At 32.2% G+C, this 26545-nt stretch overlaps 2 protein-coding genes across 4 annotated transcripts in view; one reads left to right on the plus strand and one right to left on the minus strand.

Annotated features, from left to right (window-relative positions):
• The window catches only part of LOC106470146 (probable 3',5'-cyclic phosphodiesterase pde-5), a 53598-nt gene extending 52918 nt beyond the window's left edge, over positions 1-680 (plus strand). The window contains exon 20 of the mRNA XM_013930676.2: positions 334-680. Within this exon, the coding sequence (XP_013786130.1) occupies positions 334-415 (82 nt within the window). The 3' untranslated portion in view covers positions 416-680. The remainder of the gene's footprint in view (positions 1-333) is intronic.
• Positions 681-5184: 4504 nt separating this feature from the next.
• LOC106470147 (protein-L-isoaspartate O-methyltransferase domain-containing protein 1-like) overlaps positions 5185-26545 on the minus strand; it is a 26551-nt gene continuing 5190 nt past the window's right edge. For all 3 annotated transcript variants that reach the window (XM_013930677.2, XM_013930678.2, XM_022398728.1), the window contains 4 exons: positions 18096-18457; positions 14959-15233; positions 9712-9829; positions 5185-7421 (listed from right to left, as the gene is read on the minus strand). In XM_013930677.2, the coding sequence (XP_013786131.1) occupies positions 6457-7421; positions 9712-9829; positions 14959-15233; positions 18096-18402 (1665 nt within the window). In that variant the 5' untranslated portion in view covers positions 18403-18457 and the 3' untranslated portion in view covers positions 5185-6456. The remainder of the gene's footprint in view (positions 7422-9711; positions 9830-14958; positions 15234-18095; positions 18458-26545) is intronic.

Raw genomic sequence — 26545 nt, forward strand, 5'->3', positions numbered from 1 at the left:
AAATCTGCCTACAAGAAAATCTGTCACCAAAGTACACCAACATAGTTCTGTTTAAATATCTTTAAGACATGTATTGTACACTTTCATGCCTCACAGGCATATGCATGTAACTTTTTTTTTATAGTCTTGCGATATTTTATTTATTTTTAAATAATTGTTAAAACGTAGATGTATGTACAAAAACCTACGAGAATACGTATAAAGACTAGTATTTTACATTAATAACGTTGATATTGTCTTCTAAAGCATTTTTGTACTAAGTTACTGTGTGTAAATATAAATGTATTCATTTAAAATATTCGTAAATGACTAAAATAAGTTTTCATTTTACAGTGCTAATTTGGAAAAATGGGAAGCTATTGCTGAAGAACAGAAAAATAAAAACGAAGAAGCAACAAATAACGCCAGTGAATAACGCTTTCTGGAACAAAGGCGTCCAGTTGCAGTTATTTCGCTAAGCAAAAATGGAAAAACAATAACACCAGATCTGTTTGAATGCTCAAAGTCGATGCACTTCGGAAATGAAAGAGAGAGAGAAAAAAATGTTCGGCATTTTCATCTGCACACATTTAAAAAACGTCTTTCATACATTTTAGGGAAAATGAATATTTAAGACATAAAACTTTTAAAGTTTGATGTAAATTAATAAACATAGAAATCTTATGCTAAGTTATCTTGTTTCCAATTCCATATTAACCCCAGCATAATCCAAATTGTGTATACGTTTCTGGTTGACGAATTTAAAACGGTGTATGTTTGATTAAAAGCTTTATATTCACGGTACGGTTATCAATAAACGACAAAACTGTATGTTTGTGTTTATATGCCCTTGGCGTATTTTTTATTTTGTTGATTTACGTTCTTAGCGATCAACAACATTTTCAAGACATACTCAATTATAATTAGCACTAATGCATGCGCCGATAACTTTTAATGTAGTAGATTTCTGGATTTCGTCACGAATTGTCGAATTTATTTGCTGTTTCGCTTCTCCCAGGTGAAACGAAGATAGGTCAGTCCTTTTACGACGTTTTATTCGACCAAAAATTGGCAAATAAAATATTCACAGATCTTGGAGATGGCAATGCCCCATTGCAAATATTGAAGAATCAAATGTGAAGGGAGTTTGGGCAGAAGGGGCACGTGCCAAACCACAAAAACTTTAAGCTTGTCTTCCTACTTTAATAAAGGCGCACGTAATAATAATAATAAGCACACTTCATCAATTCAAACATTTTAAAGTTGAAGTATTCGTTGTGCTTTTCTTTGTTTATCCCTACTGCATATTCACAGAAATTGACAAAGGATGAATTTTTGATGTTCACCCAATGTCTGGCGATCAAGACAAAAAAAACAGAGTCAACAGAAAGCGAAAGTATGGAGAATATAAATAAAACTACCAACTTCTGAACGTAATATACTCCATAATGAACCTTTTGGCGCAGTTCTAGTTATATTTTTTGGTCAGTCTTTTTTTTCTAAGAAGGCAAGACAAATAAGGTAGGGCAAAAAAGATTATGATAACATAGAAATGTGACACCGACCAAACAATATCTAACTAGTGGTTTTAAATCATTTATGACATTGAAATGTTTTTAAAAGTTTTTTTTTTTTTTTTACCTTTGTCAGAAAAGTAATAAGTTCCGAGGCATCTCTTATTGAACGAATATGAAAATTTGATTTTAAATTAATTTTATTATTCGGCCTCGGAGCTTCGGATAATTTTAAAACACGATAATGATAATGATGCTAGTGTTAATTATACTTATAGCACAAATCTTTCTCCAAAGACTAAAGTCGAGGTACAATTGTTGCGAAATGGGAATATAACTATTGTTATTGTTCTTCTATTACTTCTTGAAATAAAACATTGATTGACAGGAATAGAACAACCCCACTTAGTAAGATACCAAAACCACAGGATAGTAATAAGAACTACATACTTCAATTTTTGAACTCAAACTAACGAGACAGGGAGAGAGAAAAAGTCAATGTTTTACTATATTTGAAGATTTAGTGTATCAGACGTCCATGGGTGCCCGCAGAATTTTTTCCAGGAGGGGGAGTAATGTGAAATTGTTAACTGAATAAAAAATTCATATACACATGCTGGATGAATAAAGAAAGAATTATGTTTCTCATTTTTCGGAAGAGGGGAAGTGCCCCCCGCGCGCGGACGCCCATACAGACGTCCGCAGATAAGTTATGTTAAATAGAACCAACTTATAATTGGAAATCTTTGCATACCACGTGGTCAAGAAAATAGTGAATATGGTTTCATTCTAGTTGCCTTTGTTATCCTATGGAGATAACACCTGTTATGCTCATATAATAAATGGCTGTTATGCTGCAGGTTATGAAAGAAAGTTGACAGCCAGTGTATCTCAATGGTAGACCAGATGGTATCTCGAGGTTATGGCCTTCCGCATGTTTAAATGAGAAGAGCCATATATATGTAGTAACGCTAGTTGCTGTAGGTAAATTCGACGCTTCCTATTAAGTAAGAAATGTTAGATTTAAACATTCAGATAGTTGATCTTGAATGAATTGGTTAACGGTTTGTTTGGATTTCGCGCAAAGCTACACGAGGGCTATCTGCGCTAGCCGTCCCTATTTAGAAGTGTAAGACTAGAGGGAAGGCAGCTAGTCATCACCACCCACCGCCAACTCTTGGGCTACTCTTTTACCAATGAATAGTGGGATTGACCGTCACATTATAACGCCCCCACGGCTAAAAGGGCAAGCATGTTTGGTGTGACGGGGATTCAAACCCGCGACCCACAGATTGCGAGTCTAGCACCCTAACCACCTGGCATTCCGGCCTTGGTTAACGGGAATATATCTCGAACCAAGACACCATTCTAATCATCTCGCAAATCCAGTGAAAGGCGACCATCCACAAGCAAGTAGATATACAGTGCTCATGTCTTTGATTAATAAAGTTTGTAAGTGAGCACAAAGCTACACAATGGGCTATCTGTGCTCTGCCCACCACGGGTATCTAAACCCGGATTCTAGCGTTGTAACTCCGCAGATATACCGCTGTGCCACTGCGGGCCGATTAATAAAGATTGTTTTCTTTGTGCGATACGCATCGTGTACTTACTTTGCTCAAACTCACCAAGTTTTAGCTAAATTCAGTATTATTTCATGATATATCCTGCTGATATTCCTGTTGTACAGCGAATCTTATTATAATGAAGCTTGCTATGTATACGTCCAAAACTCGGATCTCGGAAACTACAGCATCGATCATAACTGGGTAATATTTTTATAACTAGGCAGTATTTTTATAGCTGAGCAATAAATAAAACAATTGAAATTTCCATAAAAATCATGTTTCAGATTTAACCAATAAAAATTACAAACAAAAGGAGTAAGTTTCAAATATAAAACAATCAAAAAATAAACTTTAAAATATTATTTGTTTTTCTTTAGTGAAAATCGCATGAGTGTTGCAACAGAAAAGCAAGGCACTTTCATTGATAATTGCGACTACAAAGAAATACTGCAATAAAATCTACTCTGTGATGATAGCCGATTTTTAAACTAGAATTTCAATAAAATAATTTTTCTTGTGGATGGTGAACGTTATTGAATGTCAATTGTTGTAGAACTGTCAGACAATTCGAGAAAAGGCCGCAGGAACTAGCAGTTTTAACTACCCGGAGGAAATAAGTTAAAGGCCCTTCAGTGACACATCGGTAAGCCTGAGGCTTATAACACTAAAAAACCGGGTTTCAATACCTGTGGTGGGCAGAGCATAGATAGCTCATTGTGTAGCTTTGCACTTAACTACAAACAAACGTAATTTAAGCTCGATTCCTCGGACTGTTTAAATATAATACATTTCAGATATACATTAATGTCTGAAAACAATTATTATTTAATTAAATAGAACCAGTACGCATGATCATATAACCCAGCGCCTGCTCCGAGCCCGTACTGTCAAATAGGTATCAACTTCAGCAGGGTTGTCAACAATGACTTATCCTGCCCAGCTCTCTAGCAAACTATGTGGGTTTTAAATCGAGTTCACATTCCGAAATAACCCAAATTTGGCCTTTTGCCCTTAACATCATGGAAATGTCCAAACGTCTTTGTTAAGGGGTTCAGATATGTTTCACTATCAATCCGTATCTGTTCATGCAAATGAAATGTATATTTGAAATTAGGAGCAGCCACCACACACGTTTTGTATAAAAAGAAATTCGAAGTGGCATTACTCAACAAGGGTAGTCATGCTTTTGAAAGAAGAGTAAAATGGCACATGATATCCACAAAGTTATTTTTACAAGCGAAAGGTTTTCGCACCGAAATTTCAGCAGACTCTACATATCTGATTTTCTGTTAAGCACAAAGTTCCACAATGGGATACTTGTGATCTACCCACCGCCGGCATCAAAAGCAGATTTTTAGCGTTACAAGCCCTCACACTTTAACCGAGCTACAAGGGATCCAATATATCCGTATAAGAAATACCGAAAGACACGAATACATTATATTTAAAGTTAAATTGTATTTTTATTATTTTTGTAAAAAAAAGTTTAAGCTTACTGGTTTTTAGTAGTTTACAGAGTTCGGTGTTTAAACCGTAACCATTATATTTCACTTAAAAGTTTGTGAAAAAAGTTAATCCAATATTGTAAGAAAGCTAGCTTTAGTTCATATACACAGAGAGTAACCAGTAAGGTTAATCCTTTTCAACAGGTTCAGTCCACGCATAAAGGAATAGAATATGTTATTACTAATACGTATAGTTTAACAGTAATGTTATATCTCTTGGTGTCAAAGTGCAGGGCACATTCTTGAAGGGTCTCGTTTCAACCCACAATCTGACACATTAGGCCATGCACAATCTGGCTAGAAAAAGATATCAAGTTGATGTTAGTTAAAATAAATTGGTGTATCCTCACTGCTGCAAGGGTCCTATTGTAGCAGTGGTCATCTAAAACTTTGTATATATACATTATGCATTTTTGTTCCAAGTTTAAAGCTGCCATTGCATGGTAGATAAGGATGAAAGCTTACAAATACGAAAACTACCTTTGTGCTTTCGTTATGTATGGTCATGTTAAGGATGGATAACACCAAAAAAAAACCTGAATGATGTAAGTGCATGTACAAATATCTGGTGATGATAAATTCATTCTTCCAAAAAGTTAAAACCACTTGGAAGATCACTGAATTTAGTTAATAAACTTTATTTTACACATACACACTTTCTAAGTTGTACAGACTTTTAAAGTCTCAATTTTCAAAACAATCCATAATTCAAGAAAGCAATATTGTAGAAACAAGGGAGGATTACAGTTCTTGTGCAAAACTAAACACTACAATGTATTATTATTGTACATATATTATTGTATATCTATAGGCATGCTAATACAGTAATTGACAACACATATAAAAAATACCACTATCAGCTTATGTACACAAGATTCATACAGAGGATCAACAACAACAACAAAAAAAGAACGAATTATACTTGAAAAAGTTACTACACTGAACACAAACACTTGCTTTTGATTACCTTGGTTTACATAAAACTTAAACAGGGGATAAAAAATTTAAACCAAATGTTAAACTCTCAGTAAACCGAAAATGAAATTTTCCCTTGACAATCTTGTTTTGTAGAAAACTTAAGCTCCTAGTTCACAGAATTTGGAAAATTAATTATAACAGTTTCACTAAAGTGTTTCTTTTTTTTTTGTAGCTTTATGTATTTAACACATCTGATACCAACATTTCAAGAATGTCACTTCCTAGCTTTGAGAAAATAAATGTAATCAATCCAATATATTTGAGTAAAAACTTATTACTAGGCAGAATATTTTCTAAATGAAAACTTCTAGCTTGAAGGGCAGTTAAAGAAAGTTTCCATGTACAAAATTGAAATTAATTATTTTGTAAAAGTACATAAATTCTAATGTACAAAAACACATATCTGCTACTCTACACTTTTAGAGAAAAAGTGGTACTGTATACACTGTACATATACCTCTTATTACATTTTACCACATGCCTAATCAAACTCCTACAGTATTTTTTAACCAATAATGAATATATAATAGCAATTATTTGGTGTGTAAACATTATCCTACTGCATCTTGTTCACAGTATACCAAAAACTGAATTTAACCTTTTTAATTTCTTAATAAAATTATTGCTTTTAATTAATTGAATTTTGAAATGATTTTGTTTGTTACATTAACACTGATTACCCAGTTATTTCTTACTGAACAATAAAACTAGGAGCTTAGCGACAAACATTAAAACCCAAGTTACATATTAAAACGCTTTTTTCCTTTTAGACTGTCCATGAAATAGTTTCAAAATATCTTAAAGAATACAAATATTTGTTAAAGATAAACCATATATATGAAAGACTCTTTCCTATTTGCATGTATTACATGATTCTCAAAATAACCATCCAAACAAAACCAGTTTTATGATTCAAAATTCTCGATTATAATTAAGGAAGACCTTCAAAGACCCGGGTAAAGGGAGATTATTAAGTTTTTCCTTCATGAAAGTTGTGTAACTGCCTTCAACTACAATTTCTTCTTTGATGTCCTCATCTTCAAGTTTTCTGGTACTTTCATCATTGTCTGAATCACTGACCAATTCATTGAAGGCAACTCTTTTCCATATTACAGCTGTGGGGCGCTTATGACGATTTCTTTGTGTTTGTGATCGTCGTGACTGAGAAGAGGTTGGAGAGTCACTAGGATGATCATCACTCGTGTCATCCATGCTCCTCTTTCTCTCTAGTTGATTACTCTGACCCGGTTCTCGATACTGATCATCATCACTCTTGCTGAAAGATGTAACAGGATCAGGAAGACCTGTGCTATCGTCCGATGTATCCATTTCTTCTTCACTTATCTGTAATGCATTCTGGCCATTTCTGTCTTTCCCTTTTGGATCAATAGAAACATCCGACTGATTCTGATGATTCAATTTCTTCCCATTATTCGCCTGTATTTCAGTTGTTTCAAATCTAGGTGATGATTCATGATTATGCTCAGGACCAATATCTTCAGAATGATCAATTCCATTTTCATCTTCTCTCATATTTCTACTATAGTTGTTAGTGATCCCGAGGAGATCGGTATCACGATTCATTACATGCTCGATCACTGCTGATATATGACTAGCAGCCTGATGAGGGGTTCTGTTTAATCTTTCTGATGAATCATTATCTTCTCTATCTGTATACCTGCCATGGTCACTATAGTCATCACTTTCATTGAAGACTGGTATGACAATGCGCCGTACACGTCGCTTACTCTTCTTCTTTTTTGGATTTCTTCTTTTTTTTTCTTTGAGCTTAGGGTTTTCAGTGTCAACATTTTTGCGTAAAATTATTCGAATTGTTGAGCGACAAAGGTTTTGAAGCATCAAAGGCTGAGATTCTACTGTTATAAATAAAAATAAATTATTTACATACATTTTCATTGTTAACCCATTTGTCTTTGAGTTGGTACTTATTAGAAACTTAATATAATTACTGACTGATTAAGTTATCAAAAAAATTGACAATGTGTTTACACTCACTATATAAAGTGATTTACTTACAAAATTGCAATACAAATACATGTTAGATGTAGAGATTGGATTTCAAGCAAACAAAAAATATTATGCATTTTTACTGAATACTTCAACAGAACAAATATTAATAACCCTTTCTTTTATCACTCAAGCCATATTTTCTCAGTCAGACAGAATTTACTGACAACATAAAGGAAGCTATCCGAGTTTAGTATTTTCTTCGCCATACGTTTGGTGTGATCTGTGCTCGACCGATTAAACAGATGGTTATATAGCTTATCCAACATAACTTCTGTGTAATGAGTTTTTGATGTTTCTACTGTAGTGTAAGTCACTCTTTTGTTAGCGTTCAAATATCATGTTCCTCGATGCACTGCAACATTAACATAATACTGATGTTATTTACTTTTATGTATTATATAGTTATGGTTGTGAACAAGTGCAAATATTGATTTGAGTTCCTATTTACTAACAATCTTTACACTTGGTTTAACACAGTACAATAATTACCATCAAAAGCCCTTCGTTTACTACATCTTTGAAATATTTCAGCTGATGATGTGTTTTCTGAAAATGAGAAATCTTAAGCTTTAGAGCACAGCCTCTCTAATAACTAGGAACCAAAATGTTTATTTTCCTCAAAGATTCCTAGTAGATCATTAGTACTAATAAGTCAAATTTATACATTTGTTTACAAATATTTTAATAAGTAATTCAGGTATGCGTTTAGAAAGTTTAAATCAATAGACTGACACCTTCAAAAACATCAAGCTACATATGATGTAGCAGGCTTATAGCATAAACTGAAGGCAGAAGACTTTTTAAATGTCGTTGTGTTTCTACAACAGGTAGTTGCCATCCATTCAATTTAGTTTTATCATGAATACTTTGCCCAACCAATCTATCAAAGAATATCTAAAGAGCTGTTATGGACCAGCCTCTATCAAGAAGATCAACAAGTACAATAAGAACCTTGCACCTGAAGACAAAAGGCAGAAAACTTTCAAAATGTCGTCCTCTACACTTCTGTTTCTACAACAGGCAGTTGTCATTCATTTAACATAGTTTCATCATGAATACTCTGCCCAAACAATCTATCAAAGAATATCTAAAGAGCTGTTATGGACCAGCCTCTATCAAGAAGATCAACAAGTACAATAAGAACCTTGCACCTGAAGGCAGAAAACGTTCAAAATGTCATCCTCTACACTTCTGTTTCTACAACAGGCAGTTGTCATTCATTTAACATAGTTTCATCATGAATACTCTGCCCAAACAATCTATCAAAGGATACATAAACTAGTTGTTGAATAGGAGCAACAACTATTTTTGATGTAAATCAAAAACATTTCTGGAGCATATATTTTACTTTTCACTAAACATCTGTATAAAGTACCTGACATCTGGTTTGGAGAGGTTTTATTTTCATTTTGGCTTATCTATGGTGACCATAAAACAACTGATGCACGAGTGTTGATTGTTCCGAGTAGCATTTTTATTTCACTGCATTTTCCACTGTAAACACACTTTTACTAAATTCTAAATCTTTTTTGTTTTGTAGGGCCAAAAGTGAAGTGTACAGGAGACTTATGTAACAGAGTATTCCTGTTATCTCACAGTAAAGTAACCAAAATTAATGGTGTTCGCTTTATGATGATTGAAGATATTCCTTTCAGGATATGCTATGCAGTGAAAAAAGCAAAACCTTTAAACAATCTACAATTAAAATTGTCCAAACACTGGTCCAATAATAATGATCCAAGAGAAAGTACAGGATTTATTTCATCCATCCTCTGCTATACAATTTTTGTAACTGAGTCAATTTTCTCGTGCTCTATACACATAACCCTTTACAGGTTGATGAGACTCAGTAAGTGTACACTATGATTTCTTAAAGTATTTGTTTTTTTAGTTATTATGTTAAACCAAACCACTGAATTCATATTTATGCCACTATTTTACTTAAACAGTACCATTTTATTTTCAATATCAATAAGGAATATTTAACATTTTCATACTTACATTAGTGGCACAGATTCTGATACTTCAAACTGGATAAGCCCCAAAAATGGCCAGAAAATGGATACGTTGATATCTTAAAATGAGCCAACAAAAATAAATATTCTTTTTCTGTCTTACACGTGTATATTTACTTACACAATTTAACTGTATTCAAAGAATCTTCAGCAGATGGAATCACAAGAGAAGCAAATGACACTGGTAGGATGCTTTCGGTTTCCCAACTGTTTACACCTGTCCTTGTAATCTGTAACAACTACAAACGTAATTGGAATTCAGTAATGAAAAGTACTACAAATTAATGTATAATCACAAAAATGAAGAGCACTTATGTCATTTTCAACTGTATCTATGTTTATTTGATTTTTTGAATTCGTAGTAAATTTCTGACAACATAACTTGAAATTCTGCATGTGCTTGGGACACTCATAAAGTATAGATGAAAAGAAAAATTACAAAGAAAAAACAGTGAGGGCAGCCCTAAAACAATTGGCTATGGGATTTTTGGGCCTTCAAGTTTGAATGAACCAATTTACTTGAAAGCTTTATTAACATTTAAGAAGACATTCCAAACAATAACCCAAATTCAGGTTTTGGAAATTTTTGAGATTCCACATGAAAATTGGTACGAGTATGGAAAATATCATTCAAAATAACCTGAGTGACTTTCTAATTTTCCAGCTGGACCTTAAATGGGGATGATATTTTTTGTGGATTTCATGTTTGGATAATTGGATACAGTTGAAAACTGGCAACAACATGTTAATAAAACAAGGTGTGTACAAATTTTTGCATAATTTCCAGCAAATGTTTCACAGGTCATTTATTAGTTAGAAAATAATAAATCATGGTAGATTACAAAGTTAATAAAGAGTTAAGAAGTTCAACAAAGATAACCTAGATGGAAATAAGTTATTTTTTATTTTAATAGTTTAAATGAACTTACAATTTTTTATGGAAATAAGCAAATTTTCTACCTTATTTAAGTTACTGAATCATACCCATGGATTTGTTTGATGCACACCATACCATCATTTTTCTAATGCTCTATCTATTTATAAAGCACAACAGTTTTGATAAACTACAGCCTCAACATTTTAAAAAAATTTTGTGAGCTTTCTCTGACAAAGGTTATTGATCATATTGTCTTTATTCATCTTGGCCAAGAAAAATTCATAAGTATTTTTTGGCATCTAAAACAATAACGCATGTAAATAGTTTAAACTGAAGTTTGGCATATATTCAAAACTGACCCATAAATCAAACAAAATCATAAATTTTTTTATCAATTAACACTGGTGATGATAAACGTACTTTAAACTTTTAATTTGGAATTACAAGTGGCTCTGGGATAGTCATACAAAATGTGACTTGTTTCAAACACCAAATGACCCTATGAAGGCAACAAAATGTGACTTGTCACAAACAAATGACCCTATGAAGGCAACAAAATGTGACTTGTTACAAACACCAAATTACCCTATGAAGGCAACAAAATGTGACTTGTTACAAACACCAAATTACCCTATGAAGGCAACAAAATGTGACTTGTTACAAACACCAAATTACCCTATGAAGGCAACAAAATGTAGAACCTGCTGTTTAAGGCTGCTTAGATTGAATTGTAATATATCCATAAGCAATAGTGTCATGTTAAGGAAACAAAAATACTGTAACCTCTTAACGGACTTTAATACAAAGTTTACAAGTACTCATTAGATGATTTTACATTGCATCCGTTTCTCTACGGATTGGCATTTCTCACTAAACACAGTCGTAAGTTAACCAACATGCACCCATGTACGTTGGGCAAGTAATAACACTTTTCACACCTAGGGTGTTGTATTCACGAGTTTCTTGTCCAAGTCTTTCAACTTTCTAAATTATGGCCATAGCAAAAACAGCCCGCATGTTGTATTCACGTGTGTCTTTTCCCATTCATTGAACTCTTAAGGAAATTAGTGTGAGAATGACACTTAGGATATGTTGTGTTCATGTATGTCTTATCCAAATCTTTAAACTCTTAAGGAAATTATTGTGGCAATAAGACTCAGAATATGTTGTTTCTTGCATGCCTTCTCCCAGTCTTTAAACTCTGAAAAATGGGTTTGGGGTTGGCAATGACACCCAGAATCTTATGTTCACGTATGACTGAGACGAAACATGCATGAACATAAGATTCTGGGTGTGGCAATAGCATGGTCTCAATCCTTCAACTTTCTAAGCAATGGGTGTAATAACAATACCTGACTTCAATTTGTTTGTCTTAGCACTAAGTTAAACAATATAATTCCAGAAATATGTCCATCAAATAGATTGAACCTGCAATTTTAGTGTTATAAACTCTGAAGCTTACCTTGAGCTATATAGGTATCTTGACTTTAACAATAACAGCTTCCTTATAATGGTTTATATATCTATATCTGGAAGTTGTTATTGTTAAAGTCAAGGTCTATAATGGTTTATATATCTGGAAGTCGTTATTGTTAAGGTCAAGGTCTATAATGGTTTATATATCTGGAAGTTGTTATTTCTATAATGGTTTATATGTCAAGGTCTATAATGGTTTATATATCTGGAAGTTGTTATTGTTAAAGTCAAGGTTTTCCTTGTTGCTCACAACCTGCTTGTTAAATTGACCAAAATATTATCTTAATGTGTAAGTGACTTAAATTACATGTAAATTATTACCTATGTATTTACATAAGCTGTTTTTATTCAGTTTTGTATTGATTGAACTATAATGGTTTATCTATCTTGTTAAAGTCAAGGTCTATAATGGTTTATATATCTGGAAGTTGTTATTGTTAAAGTCAAGGTCTATTATGGTTTATATATCTGGAAGTTGTTATTGTTAAATTGAATAATCTTACATGTGTAGTCTGAAGTAGATGCAAGGCGAGTAGCAAGTGTTCATTATAATTTACCTGCAACCTTTCTAAAAGAATTTTTAAAATGTTGTTGCAGTAGTAATAAGTATTAAAAGCTCTCAAACATATTATATGCAACTTCTAATTTTGAAACACTAAAGCGAGTTTGTGTCTTTTTACAGAAAATAAACATATCTGAGAAGCATTGTAAAGACAAGTAAGCAATATTATTATCACATTGATTCACACATTAAACATGAGCAATTAAGTAATCAGAATGTGTTCACTATACGTGTTTTAAGTGAGTAGAAGGTTTAAATGGAATGTAGAGAAACCATAATTGTCTATACTGGCAATTAGAAATGCTAAAAAAAAGATTGGTGCTGTTGAAAATTTAAAATGCACAAGCTAAATAATTTCATTTGTTTGAGTAGTTTAAACTGGTGCTTGTACAAATAATGCATTTTTATGTGTTTTTTTTAGAATCAAAATTAATTTCAACAGATACTTTTCTTGTTGAGTCATTCGAAGGCTGTCAAACAAATATATGACTAAAAATTTTAATGTTCTTGACACAAAACAGAGCATGTTCAACTTACCCATAGTTCTCCACTCTTCCAGTAACTTATTGAGCTAGTTAGTGCCAGGAAGATGTATATAAGCTCTACTTTCTTGCTATAATCCGCATATCTCTCAGTTGGAGGGAGGTGGGTGGAAATGTGTTTCAGAGTTAACTAACTGTTTGAAATACATTATAATTTTAAAAATGTAAAATTCAAAACAGGCAGACGTATCTCTGAAATACGAAAAGCCTTTCCTTGTTGAATTGCTCTCATTGTCGTCAAGCCTTTGATTAAAATCTTCAACAACTCAGAATTCATGGCCATTGTTCTAAATGTGACTTGACAATACATTTTTTTTATTTCTCCCCCTTACATTTTTTATTATTAGCATCAGACAGAAAATGTTATTATATATGCCCTCGATATTTCTCAGTCTTGTACTTCTACCCTGATAAAGCCTTTGGCTGAAAGAGAAGGTAACCACTGATAGGCTACTTATCATGACTGAACCTGATTTTAATTCAGAAGGACTCCTTTCATGTTCTGTCAGGGCTGTTTGTTATCATCTTGCATGCATTGAATTTTTCAGAAGGTTTTGGGTAAGGTTGTTTATACCTTATATTGTATCACACTGTTTGGTTTTTGCTTCAAATGTATTAACAAAATGGCTTATGACGTATGCAACTGATCCATGTTGTTTAGTGGGATGTTCCCGTATATCTTAAAAGTGAGCTTCAAATTACATCTCGCCCAAATTTGCCTTGGGTGACATTTTTGGCCTCCTGGTCACAGAGTACCTTTTAGTGGATATTCTGTAGGCCAGAATTTAGATAATTTCAAATAACTTCATAAAATTTGTCACCAATTGTAATTCTTCAAACTAATCGGAAATACCTAGGAGGTGAGACTCCATGTTTAAATGGATGCAAACATTCCTGACTCTTGCACGTTACATATACTTCTACGAATGTCCTAGACAGAATTTCACCATCTATGCTGGTGCTTCATAAGAGTGCAGTGCCCTCTGGAGGAGGACAGAGGATGCTGAGGCATAGCCAGCTACCCTTTCCACCCTCGTGTGCACATCCTTATGTAGCAATCGAGACAATGGAGATGAGACGGCCATTCTCCATATGATGGGGAACACCTTACAGCTTCATATTTATCTTTCTTAACCGATTTCATGTTACCATTGCACTGTTTTTGAGTTAGATGCCCATTGACATGGACATGTTTCGTGATTTTGCTGGCTTTGTTAGATATTACCAGCTTCCACTACAGGTACATTGTGATCTGACTCTGACTATCTGTTATGCCAATACCTGTGACCACACCTAAGAATATGATATACCACAGGTATAATTGGACTCCTCTTTTATATATTATTTAAAGGGTAAAGAACCCAGTTCAGAAGAATTCATTTTCTGAATGTCCTCACTCCGTCTAGTTTCATGTGAGTCTGGTCTCCTTCACTCATTTTCCCATTGAATCCAGTCTACTGAACCTACTCTGGTTCTGAATTCCCTTCAGATCTGCTTGATCACATTTTCAATTGTTGAGGTATGCTGTTATCATCTTACTACAAAAAACTACAATTTGTTAACTCAGTAGTCCTTGTAACTGAATTTCCTTCCTCCATCTCATCCTGGGTATTCTGGCTTTTCTTATTTCAGAGGTAAGCCTGTCAGTTTTGAACTATGTTTAATTAAAATTAAAGCATGCAAATATCCCTCACTTTTACATAATGTACCTCCCACACGAACACAACCTCCAAGATCATGCTGTTTAGAGAAATTAGGTCATGAATCCAGAGCATTCAGCCATCTACTGATGTTCATATCCTACAACAAAGCTATTAAGTTTAGTAACTCTAATAAAACTTAATCATTACATATTTACAAAAAGAATACCAACTTGGTGTAAGCATATCTTGCCTAACAGAATTTTAGTACCTGATCATTTAGAGGCATAACTAGAATTCCTCCAACCTTCAATAATTTCTTCATAAAAAGTTCGCGATCTTGGGGGCATGATGCACCACAATAGACTCTGTCATACTGGCGAACACTGTTGTCAAGTAGAAGGCAGTTTCCTACAACAAACTGGGGCTCAGAGAACTCAAATTCATCCAATGCAGGTGATGACTGTTTAAACTCTTCAAGCTTATCTTTTGCATATGATACCACATCCTCATGAAGTTCAACTCCATGATTCGTTCCATATGGGCCTCAAAAAAAGATGGTCAAACAATTAGAAACATGCATTACCATGGAATCTTTCATCTTTATTAACAAAAAGTTTCATTTCAAAATACTTATGTCTGCCAATTCAGAATAATTCTATAATTACATATAAAGATATATATATATATATATATAGTTTAAGTATACAGTAGTGATTATACTTATGAAAAAAATGATTGGATAGAGGAAAACAAGTTAAAATAATGGCAAAATACATAAAAGTTTTATTAATTTCTGTTTCAAAAATTTGAAAATTTAATGGAAATGCTAGATAGGATACATTAAAAATTTTAATATCACTAAATAGAAATTGTAAAAATTTCACCTCATTTTATTCTAATTTCCCACTTTTTGGCACTAGAGTTAATAAAAGAAGTCTTTATAGATATATATTTTATATATTCTCCAAGTACTTCATAAGCAGTTAAAACTACGAGTCTTAGATTCAAGTTTTAACCAAAAGTCAGAGTTTCAATGTTTCAAAAATATTTTCTAGGCTAGGAAAAAAAACAATAAAAAAACTTCATTTTCATTACTTTGGAAATTAAAGTAAACATCTATTGATTCCTTTTCAGACATTATAAACCTCAGCAAACTTTTCACATTAAAATAAAGCTTATTTGGTTACTCATGCAAAGTAGCAGCATGTCAATAAAAAATTTGGATACCATTCAAAAATGTTTTAATTAGATAATGGAATTTTCAACAGTACCACAACATTCTCTATTCACCTTGAAATTAGAGCTAAGTATATAAATATACAGCTGGATGCCAGAAATATGTGATGATGAAATAAATAATCAAAAGGACTGACCCCATTCTGTGAAGTTGTTGACATTTATAACCAAACTACATACAACTGCATATATTAGTAAAAACGAATGTTTTGTGTTTGAGATAAACTGTCATTGGAAGCACACTAAAAGAAGATGAGTATAAAAAAAATTAAGTTTACAAGCAATTAATTTGAACTTAATCATTTTCTTTTCAGCTTAAATAGATTAAAAATATTAATGATGACATCTTTGCACTTTTTTGTAATCTGCTTTTAGCTTTTATCATCTTATATTTGTGTGAAATTTTCAAGATTCAATAATTGCTTTAATTTTGTTGACACACTAATTACCCTATTATTTCGCCAAAGGTAACCTAAAAAAAAACATTTTTCCCTATAACACTTGAACCAAAGTAACTTGATATTGAAGTATATAAATTGAATAAATACACACTTTTTAAATTTTACATAAAAAAAAAAAGTTTTAATTTTCACTTGATTTATTTTTACTTCAATTACTAAACACTCTTCAGTAGCATGTCTGAGAGCTTATGACATTAAAAATCAGGTTTTGATATCCACAGTGAGCAGAGCACAAATAGCCCAATGTGTAGCTTTGCACGTGAAAGCAAACAAAACAGCTACAATACAATAACATTGATAAACATACAAGCATAAAGTTCTCAAATATTCAATAATATTACATTTTTAACAATTTTATCTGGGGTTGTGACAAAATATTAAAGTCACTGATCCATGTATAGAATTGAGCTTCGAGAATTCAAAACTGCTTCACAACAGAATAGTTTAGGTGAAATGGTATTTTTACTTAATTTCACCAAAACCAGTTCATACATGATAAATACCTAAAATGTGAAAAATAAAAAGAATCATGTAAAGGTAATGGTAACAAAATGATTTCAGGTTTAAATGTTTACATTTTCTACTGTAGCTATTTAATTCAGATGTATACTTCAATGAACCTAAAACTGCCAGTAAATATCACTTTCAAATGAAGGGTAATGTCATGAGCAATTAATGATACAATACGATTTACATTTTTGGGAAAATTTTGACAAATGGAAATTTTATTGCTGTTTTTGGTCTCTACAGGAATTCCTCTTCTTGAGGTAATATCTGTTGTTTCCACTTGCTAAATCTACAGAACTTAAGGGGCTCTACCTACTCCCCCCAGTTCTTGCAGCACTGGCCATGTACTGTATTAAGTAATAAAACATCGAAAGATTTTGAAAATTATCAATAAATCTTTTATCACAAACAAAGCCACAAAATATGTTCAGGATAAAAATAAAATTCATGTTCACTTCACTAATGATACCGTAATGTTTGATCATTATTATATAGCTGTTTTAGCAATTGGTGACATACAGTAAGTAGCCTGCATTAATTTTTCTGTTAGTCCTTTCTCTTCTATCTGTATTAAACTATAATACAAACAAGCACCAACAGTATATGATACATTTAATGATAAGTTATTAATAAAAAAAAAAAAAAACTAACAACTGAAATGTATGATCAATGGTATACAGGTGCTCTTTTTGAAGTTAAAATGTAGCTTCAAGTTGTTCAAATTAACCTATTAAACCACAGGGCATCTTTCCGCTTAGGTGTAAAAAGCACATGTATTATGCAGTTGACAAAATAAATATTTACATGTGTTCTGTTCATGTGGACAAATTACTATGGTTCAGAACAACTTGTATTAATTTGCTTACATAAAAAAATCATTGTAGTGGTTTTCCTGATGATTATCATGTTTATTGCACTGACATGCACAGAAAAGGTAATGTATAACAAGGTAAATAAGGGTAAAACATTTGTAAACTGTAAAGAAATAGTTCTCAATTCTTTACATCAAAAATCAAAATGTTTCTGTCACTAACGTGAATGGCAGTTAGCACAAGTTATGTGTATATTTCACATGCTAAACTGCAATATTTTTGGCTGGACATTTTACAGATTGTACCAGCATTAAAACACCTACGGTAGATTTAAACGTCATATATTTACTAGCAGGTGCTGTTAAAATGTGCACTTAATACGTACTTACCAAGAATAAGTCCAACCATCGTACTCAGGTATCCTGTTCCACTGCCCAGATTTAGAAATGATAGACCACTTTCAAGTTTTAGGGATTCCATCACCTTGGAGTATATACAGGGTGCTGATAGATGTAAGTTCCCATGTTTCCATGCTAAATCCTTATAAGCATTTTCTTTACATCCTATAGCATAATAATCACCCCGGTCTACAGCCCGAAACACGTGCTCAATCAGGGGTGTCTTGACATACTGTTCACCTACTAAGTTGTCAATCAGTTCATCATTATCTTCACCAGCACTTACAGCTCCTCCCATGGTTTAATAAAAGCTTTAGAAAGCTTGGACTGCAACCTGACGTGAAACTTCTGGTCTTGAAAAAAAGTTACAAATAAAAAACAATTACTGTCTTTGTTACATAGTACTTCTGTAGCTTAAACCCAACTATAAAAGAGCCTTTCAATCTTTATTATTTACATGAATATGTACACTTACAATAAAATATATGCATATATATATATATAACATTAAACTCAGACACACGTCCTGTGAAGTTCTGGATATCCATTGATGAGGTGCGTTTCACTGATGTTTTTCTTCTGTATTACAAATGAGGCAATCTATGATGATCATCATTACACTGTTGGGATGGTCTGATTTATAGTCAAGGTATTTATCACTGTCTGTGAGTTTGCTGTGAACTCATGTGATATATGAGTTGCATCTTAGTAATCATAAAGTCTATGAATGGGACTTTGACTTCCTCGATTGTAAATTGTATTGCTGGTTGTTGTGTGAACCCTGGAATCTGGTCTGTGGTATGCGGCCATTTTACAAATGGGCCAAGTCCATGGTGTTAAGAAAGGCTGTTTTGAGGGTGGTATCTTTGAAGTGTTCCAGATAGAGGTTATTGAGTAGTGGCAATAAGAGTGAACCTATGGCTAAGTCTTCTTGTTGTTTATAGTATTTAACTTCTATGTTTAAAGTAAACTGTGTTCACACAAAGGGTTGCGAGTTCTTTTATCATGGAGATTGTTAGGTGAATGCATTCCTTGAGAATTCTATCATTTCCAAGTTTTCAAGGGTTGGAATGATAGAAACCAGGATGCATGTATACATTGGAGCTTATCATTGAGTTCTGTGAGGTTACTGTAGCCACAACCATTACAAAAATACAATTTGTCTTAAGACTTCCCTGAAAAAGGCAGCAGATTACCATTATTAAACTTGCTACTAATAAGTATCTAGTAACAAAAAAAAAAGTAACTAATTAAGAATTCAACTCTGGTGATTGTTTAACTCATAAACCATGACAATAATCACAGAAATAATTTTACTGCTCTAAATTTTAGGTTTGTGGAACTAATGAAGTAATTATGCTAAAAAATTCTCTAATCTTAAGTATTCTTTTGTCTTTTCAGACCTATACACATTTAGGCAGTTATCTTTTTCAACTGCCATAACATTTACCAATTTTCTTTAATTATATAAAATAACTTGAAGAACATGACTCAGAGTAGTTAATTCTAGGACTACATTTGATGAAATGCTTTATACAAGTCACACATCAACATGTACATATATGATCTTCTAAGCTATATTTTCATTATTTTAATTTTGCTTGACGGAGCTACTAACATGATGATGGCACTAGATAAATAAAGTTCATAAGAATATTCATAGAATACCAAGAATGTTCATGAATGTTAATGATCACGATCAACAAACTGCAAAATATCTGGAAACAAGGATGTATTATAAGTATGATAATCAATGAAGCACTGAGTCAGTTTTCAGTTCACTGAGTGTCAATCAGGTCTTCCAGTAACTAAGAAGTTAGTGAAGTATTCATATGAGTGTTAGTTATTTTGCATATTCAGTTATTCAGTCAATGAGCCACGAAACTGAAGAAGTTTATTTCTAAGTAATAGTACCATTAGCAAGTAAATTTCTGATGAAAATAAAGAGGTCATTTGTGAACTCTGTACATGTGACAGTAGCTTGCATTAAACATTAAAGAAGAAATAAATTAATTTGTTATTGTTACATGGATTGGACTTGGCTATATTTTCACCAAATAATTACAAAGAATCCATCTAATGAAAGAACGTGTTACAACAATACCTATAAATACACACATTTATTAGAATAAATTTAATTTCTTTATTCTGAGTTGTTCACAATCTTATAACTTATGGACAACTGACTATTTTGGTCCTTCGTTGCTAAACTAGCACACCAACTGTTAAGAAGAAGTAAAAACTTAAACTCAACCTATGTTTTTCATGAAATTATCATTTCTTCATTTTAACTTTTTGTATAGTACCAGACTCCACTACTGCTGATGGTAACTCATTCCATAAGCACATTTCCCTGCTACAAAAATAATACTGTCTTAATTGGAGTCTATCCTGCCTTTTCTGAATTTTAAATCTGTGTCCTCTCATCCACTTGTCTTCAGAATATAGCAAAAGTAGCCAAAACTCGGGCCTTTACCCTATAAATCCTATAGATAATTGATTATCATATCATATAATATTTGATTGATCAAAAGTAGTGTTAAATTATTATATGTCATGAAAATAATGAACCAATCACATTACCAAGTATTCAAGTAATTGAAATATTACACTTATGATTTCACATTATAATTTTTGATTAATTCAAGGTTGTTCAGCTTAAAAGATTAGTGTCATAAATCATGCAAATAATCAACTAATAAAAATTAGGGCTTCCAATTATTACTTATTTTAATTATTCCAACTACCCGAGTCTCATGTGAAAATAAAAAGTTAAATGTAAATGATCAATAAGCCAGACTATTAATCAAATTCCACTAATCACCCAGCTCTACCTACATGTATACTTAAACAAGATGTGTTAAAAATACTGGTATAGTTATAATTCTCTACTTATTAAGAACCAATGTTTTAATTTATTTCTTAAGGTGGAAAGAGATGATCTGTTCTTTGAAAAATTGTTTCTAGTGTAATTGTTAAGCTGCTACCATGTAAAATAATTTCAATAGGGATAATATATGAACACCAAGATCATGACAACATATGAACTTGAAATACTGAGGTGTAATTAGGGTTACAAAACTCAAACTGCTACAGAAAATAGTTGTAAAATTGAAACCTAATTTTTTTGTCTAGAATTTTAACAAATTTAGAGCAAAGGCATAAAGTTAGACCTCATAATCTTAAAACCATATTGGAAAATGAAAAGTGGGCCTAACTGAAACATTACATTCAACTATGCAATCACAAAGCTTAACACTATCCCTAAAACTACTATGTTAATATCACTAACCAATGGCCAAACTTTGAGATCCATTGAACATAGGATTGACAGATTTTGGTGACAAAAACAAAACAAAAACTTGACAAAGTGATCAAGAGAATCACTACAAGCTCCTAAAGCAGATTCTAGGGCAGAGTCTGAGCTAAAAATGTATTTTGTCCATTTTAAGCATAAAATCTGTGTACAGTTTGGTAATATTATGAAATAAAATGTTAAATTTTGTTTTTTTTTCCGAAAAATCACAAATCTTCAAAATTGCAAAGTTACTTGATAAATTGATTCAGGGATGACATGAACACAATTAGAAGCTGAAAAAATTAATTTTTATAATGCTATCATGATATATGCTGCATCAAACACCTGCTGGACTTCATCGCACATTGAAATTGTAGCTAGTTATTTTTGTCATACATTTCAATTTCAAGAATAACTAAACCAAATCTTAAAAAAAATTTAAAACCACAAAAATACTTTATAATCATATAATTATCATAAATTATATAAAGCACATTTCTACTTGCAGATAAGGTCTTGAATTTTAAATTGAAGAACCATCAAATCAGGGCTTTCTAATTTGTACATTCCAAATAAAATGCTAAAACTGTCATCAGACAGAGTACAACCGGAACTATGGACACTGACTGTAACGATGCGGTGAGGCTCTGAAATCGCTTTAATATAACATATCCAATAAAAAAATCCTGTAAAAAAGTTAACGCTGATGAAGAAAATATTGTACAAAAACACACTACAGTTTTATCAGACTTTGATGTACATTCTGTAAAATCTTATAATGTACTAACTAAATTATTTTAGACAACACATTATTTAGTGCAATTTGGTCAACATGTCTTCCAATAAATACAAGGAAACCTATGGGAGGTACTTTCACCCCAAAAGTTGCATATTTATTTGGACTTGAATATTCATACATAACAAATCTTGGTGAGAAATATAAAATAAAGTTTTGTACATCAGTTGTACTTATAGATATACTAATGTTACTCGTTTATGAAATTAGCAAGGTTTTCTTGACACAGCCAAAGACATTTATCAGTTATCTGTCTGGATATTCTAAAGTTACAATAGAAAAGCCTTTAATGGGCTTTCATTGGTCACAAGATGTTGTTAGGAAGGACTGAGTTTGTGAAATTCTTCAGGAAAAATCCAATATACAATAATATATGAAGCAAACCTAATGTGTTTCATGAGGAAATATACTCTTTGTTTAAAGTTACTTTCATTAACTGATGACCAGTATTGGTTAGAATGTTTAAATACCTATTTCTATTATAAGGATTATCTTGCATTGTTAGCATAGTATATGGATTTGGAGCTAATCTAAATCTACAAAGCTGACTGAAGCTTTTCAGATATTATTTGGTATATGGCCTAAAATATCATTAACAAAGTTGTAACAATGCAATCTGATCGTATTAAGTAAGAATATAATACGGTAGTTATACCCATTACCAGGTTGGTTTTTAGTTTATTATTTTATGTAAGCAAGTTGGTTTGCTCAGAAGTTAATATCAATTAAAATCTGATACTCAACACAGTGAATGTAATGGAACAGTCACATAATAAACTATTCAGACATGAATTGGGATATCACTGTACAAAAATAAAAAATGATTTAGGTTAAAAAATGAGACTCAAAACTATAAACAACACCCAACAAAACAGCATCTCCCTCACACACAGCAAAGACGAAAAACAAAATAAAGAAAGAAAAAGTGAGATGAGCAAAAAAAGGAGGAATGCAAAAAAATTCCTCTTGAAATCCTATTACCACCTGAAGGATAAAACTCAGTTGTTAAGAGTTCTACACTATGAATTTGATCAAATAGAAATCACAGTAACAAAACCCTGATGACCATAATAACTATACAAACCACCAATGTTAACAGAAAGGGATTACTTGGACGTTTCTATATAAAGAAGGCCAACATCAGGACTTCATCTTGACTATTGAAAATCAAAACCATATTATATACATGTACATTACTCAAACATTATATTGCTCAACATGGCTGGTACACACAAAAACCTTTAAATGGGCGTATAAATGTTTCATGCTCAGTTGAGTATTTATAAATTCTGTATTTCTTACAAAACAAAAGCAGGTGATTTCTTGCTTTTTTATAGATCTAAATTTAGTGTATTTCACACTTAGTGGTGTTAGTTAAGTTTATTTTCATAAGGCTTTCTTTTCAAAAAAATTATACAACTCAATTGTGGTAGCATATAAACTACTCTCTTCTAGTGCTGTTGAATCCTTGCAGGAACTTAACTAAACAAAATCAAATGTAAATTATCACAAATATTACCTGAAGATAAGCTTTGTGAACATAAGTAGACTTACTGGTTAAAAGTTCATAATTAAAGTTTACTTGGAAATAACTTATTCTGTGTGATTCAAAAGATGATTATTTAAATATATAAAAAGTCCACTTCTTTTATTAAATTCTTTATACACTTGTGTCAAGGGGATAGGCAAACTAGTGTGAATGGACATCCAGGAACTTAGAACAGTTTATGCATGTATAATCTTTAAGTTAGACATGATACTAGAATCTATTTATCCCTGATAAAGAATTCAAATATCCATGAATACTACAGAATTGCTAGAATAAATAACTCAAAGTTCCTGATCTTAATAGTAATACAAAACGGTAACAAAGAAAAAAAACCAGAGGAGAAGAAAAGAACTAGAAAGAAAGAGATAAAGAGCAAGTTATTCTCAAGAGACAGATGGATTCAGATGTCATTAAAAAATGTTCTAAAGTAAAAGCCACCCTATCATGTAACATCAATTAGAAATGAAAAGGGAGGAAATGTGAAAACCTCAAGTAAACATATTGCCAAAACAACTCCATAACAAACACAGAAACAGACACAGCAATCAAGATAAACGATTAAACACAAATTTAAGAAACTTACCATGAAATTTATATATATATATGAAGATTCAAGATTCTAAAAGCAGCTGAAAGAAACACAACAGACTCCTTAAACTAACAGACATGTCAACTCCAACAGCCACAAGAATAGTGAAAGTTTGGCCTATCCAAAATCCCCACTGAATAAATATCTAACCAGCTTCATAAACAAAAAGAAGTCTCACACAAATGATATTCTCCTTAATAGATAGAAAATGAACATGTTGAAGATCTTATTGCATTGACTGTCATTCAATTTTTCGATGGTCACAAATAGAGGTAAATAGGTTGAACCACAAATACTACTCGCCCTTGGAAACACCACTCAAAGTATTGTAGGGACATGACAGGAATCCACAGACGAGAAGGATTATAAAATAAAACATGCAATTTTTCAGTTTATTACAAAACTGTATCAAGATAACAGCTGAAATAGGGAACAAATAAGAGTTAAAGGAATAAAAGTCCAAATAAGGCTGTGTATAAGAATGACCCTGTTTGATGTTGGTGATTCATGGTCACTAAAAGAATAAAGTCACACTCAAAAGAAACTTCTTTTTTATAAGAAGATTTGAAGTAAAATAACTGACCTTTAGAATGAGAAAATGACCTCATACACACAAAAAAAGTGGCTGCTAGTAAAAAATAAGAAGGTTGGCCCACAAAAGAGTATAAATAATAAAATTTTAAAAGAGAGCTGGTCAAATGGGAAATTAGGGAATAAAAAAACTAACAAAAAAGGTTGGCTCAAAATGTAAGAAATAAATATTAAAGATTTCTTGAAATACATTAAGTGTAAGTAAAATGTCAGGATGAGAGTACGGCCTTTGAAGGATGAAGCCAAAAGGCTAACATCTGATTATTATGGGATGGCTGGGTTATTAAATTCTACTTTTCTTCAGTTTATACTAATGAAGATTCAAGCAATATTCCTCAACTTGAACAGTTGCTAAACGGAAACAAGATTGAACAAAATGACCACATTAATTCTAAGCTTGTAAAGAAAAAAATTGGAAAGTTTAAAACATGATAAAGCACCAAGACCAGATACTATTTACCCAAGGGTTTTGAAAGAGATTAAGGATTGGATATGTGAGCTACTTGCTATTATTTTTTTTAAGTCCTTGAATAGTGGGCAGGTGCCAGGAGATTGGAAGTTGCCTAATGTTAATCTTCTTTTCAAGGAAGGTGATAAAAATTGTTCCATTAATTATAGACCTATTAGTCTTATCAGTTGTGGGAAAGTCTGGTAAAAGATGCTTTGCAAGGTAATTTAACTAAGTTTTAAATTTTGTTGGATAGTCAGTATGGTTTCACTTGGGAAAAATCTTGTTTTACTAATATTTTGACATTCTTTGAAGAGGTTACTGCTTATGAAGATAAGGGTACAGGTATAAGATATTGTATATCTTTATTTTCAGAAAGCATTTAACAAGGTGCCACATAAAAGGTTTTTAAAAAGTTATCTTTGTAGGTATGGGGGAGGATATGTTGGTTCGCTGGATAGAAAACTAGGTAGATAGAAGAAAACAGAGGGTTATTATAAATGGAGTTTAGTCAAATTGAATTGGTCATGAAAAGGGTATTTCAGAGCTGAGTGTTAAGATTTTTGGTCTATTTGATTTTCATCAATGACAGATGAAGGAATAGTCAATAGATTATTTAAATTTGCTTATGAAATTAAAGTCTGAATGTTACTGGCTGTTTGAAGGATGCTACAGCCTTACAAAAGCATTTGAATTAGTTGCTGAATTTGGTGAATAAATGGCAGATGGCTTATAATTATAATAAATGCAAAATAATTCGTGTGTGATATCACAATTTGAATTGTAAGTATAATTTTGATGGGGATAACATTAACGGTGTTATGGAAGAAAAAGATCTTGGTGTGTTGTTGCTAGTGTCATGGAAAACATAATTTTAGATCGTAACAACAGAAATAGTGAATACAAGTCTAAAAAGGTTATAATGTCATTGTCCAGGTCATTGGTTAGACTGCATTTGGACCATTGTGTTCAGTCTTGGGCTCCTTACCTCATGAAGGACATTGAATTGTTGGAAAGGGTTCAGAGAAGAGTTACTTGGGTGATACCTGGGATGGAAAGGTTATTATATGAGGATAGGTTAAGATCTCTGAACTGATAATGGTTGGAGACAGCTTGAATGGGTAATGAAGAAAAACTTTAATATAAGTTTGACATAACAGCAAATGTACA

This window comes from Limulus polyphemus, unplaced genomic scaffold, assembly GCF_000517525.1.
Source record: "Limulus polyphemus unplaced genomic scaffold, Limulus_polyphemus-2.1.2 Scaffold3845, whole genome shotgun sequence".
Classification (NCBI taxonomy): Eukaryota; Metazoa; Arthropoda; class Merostomata; order Xiphosura; family Limulidae; genus Limulus; species Limulus polyphemus.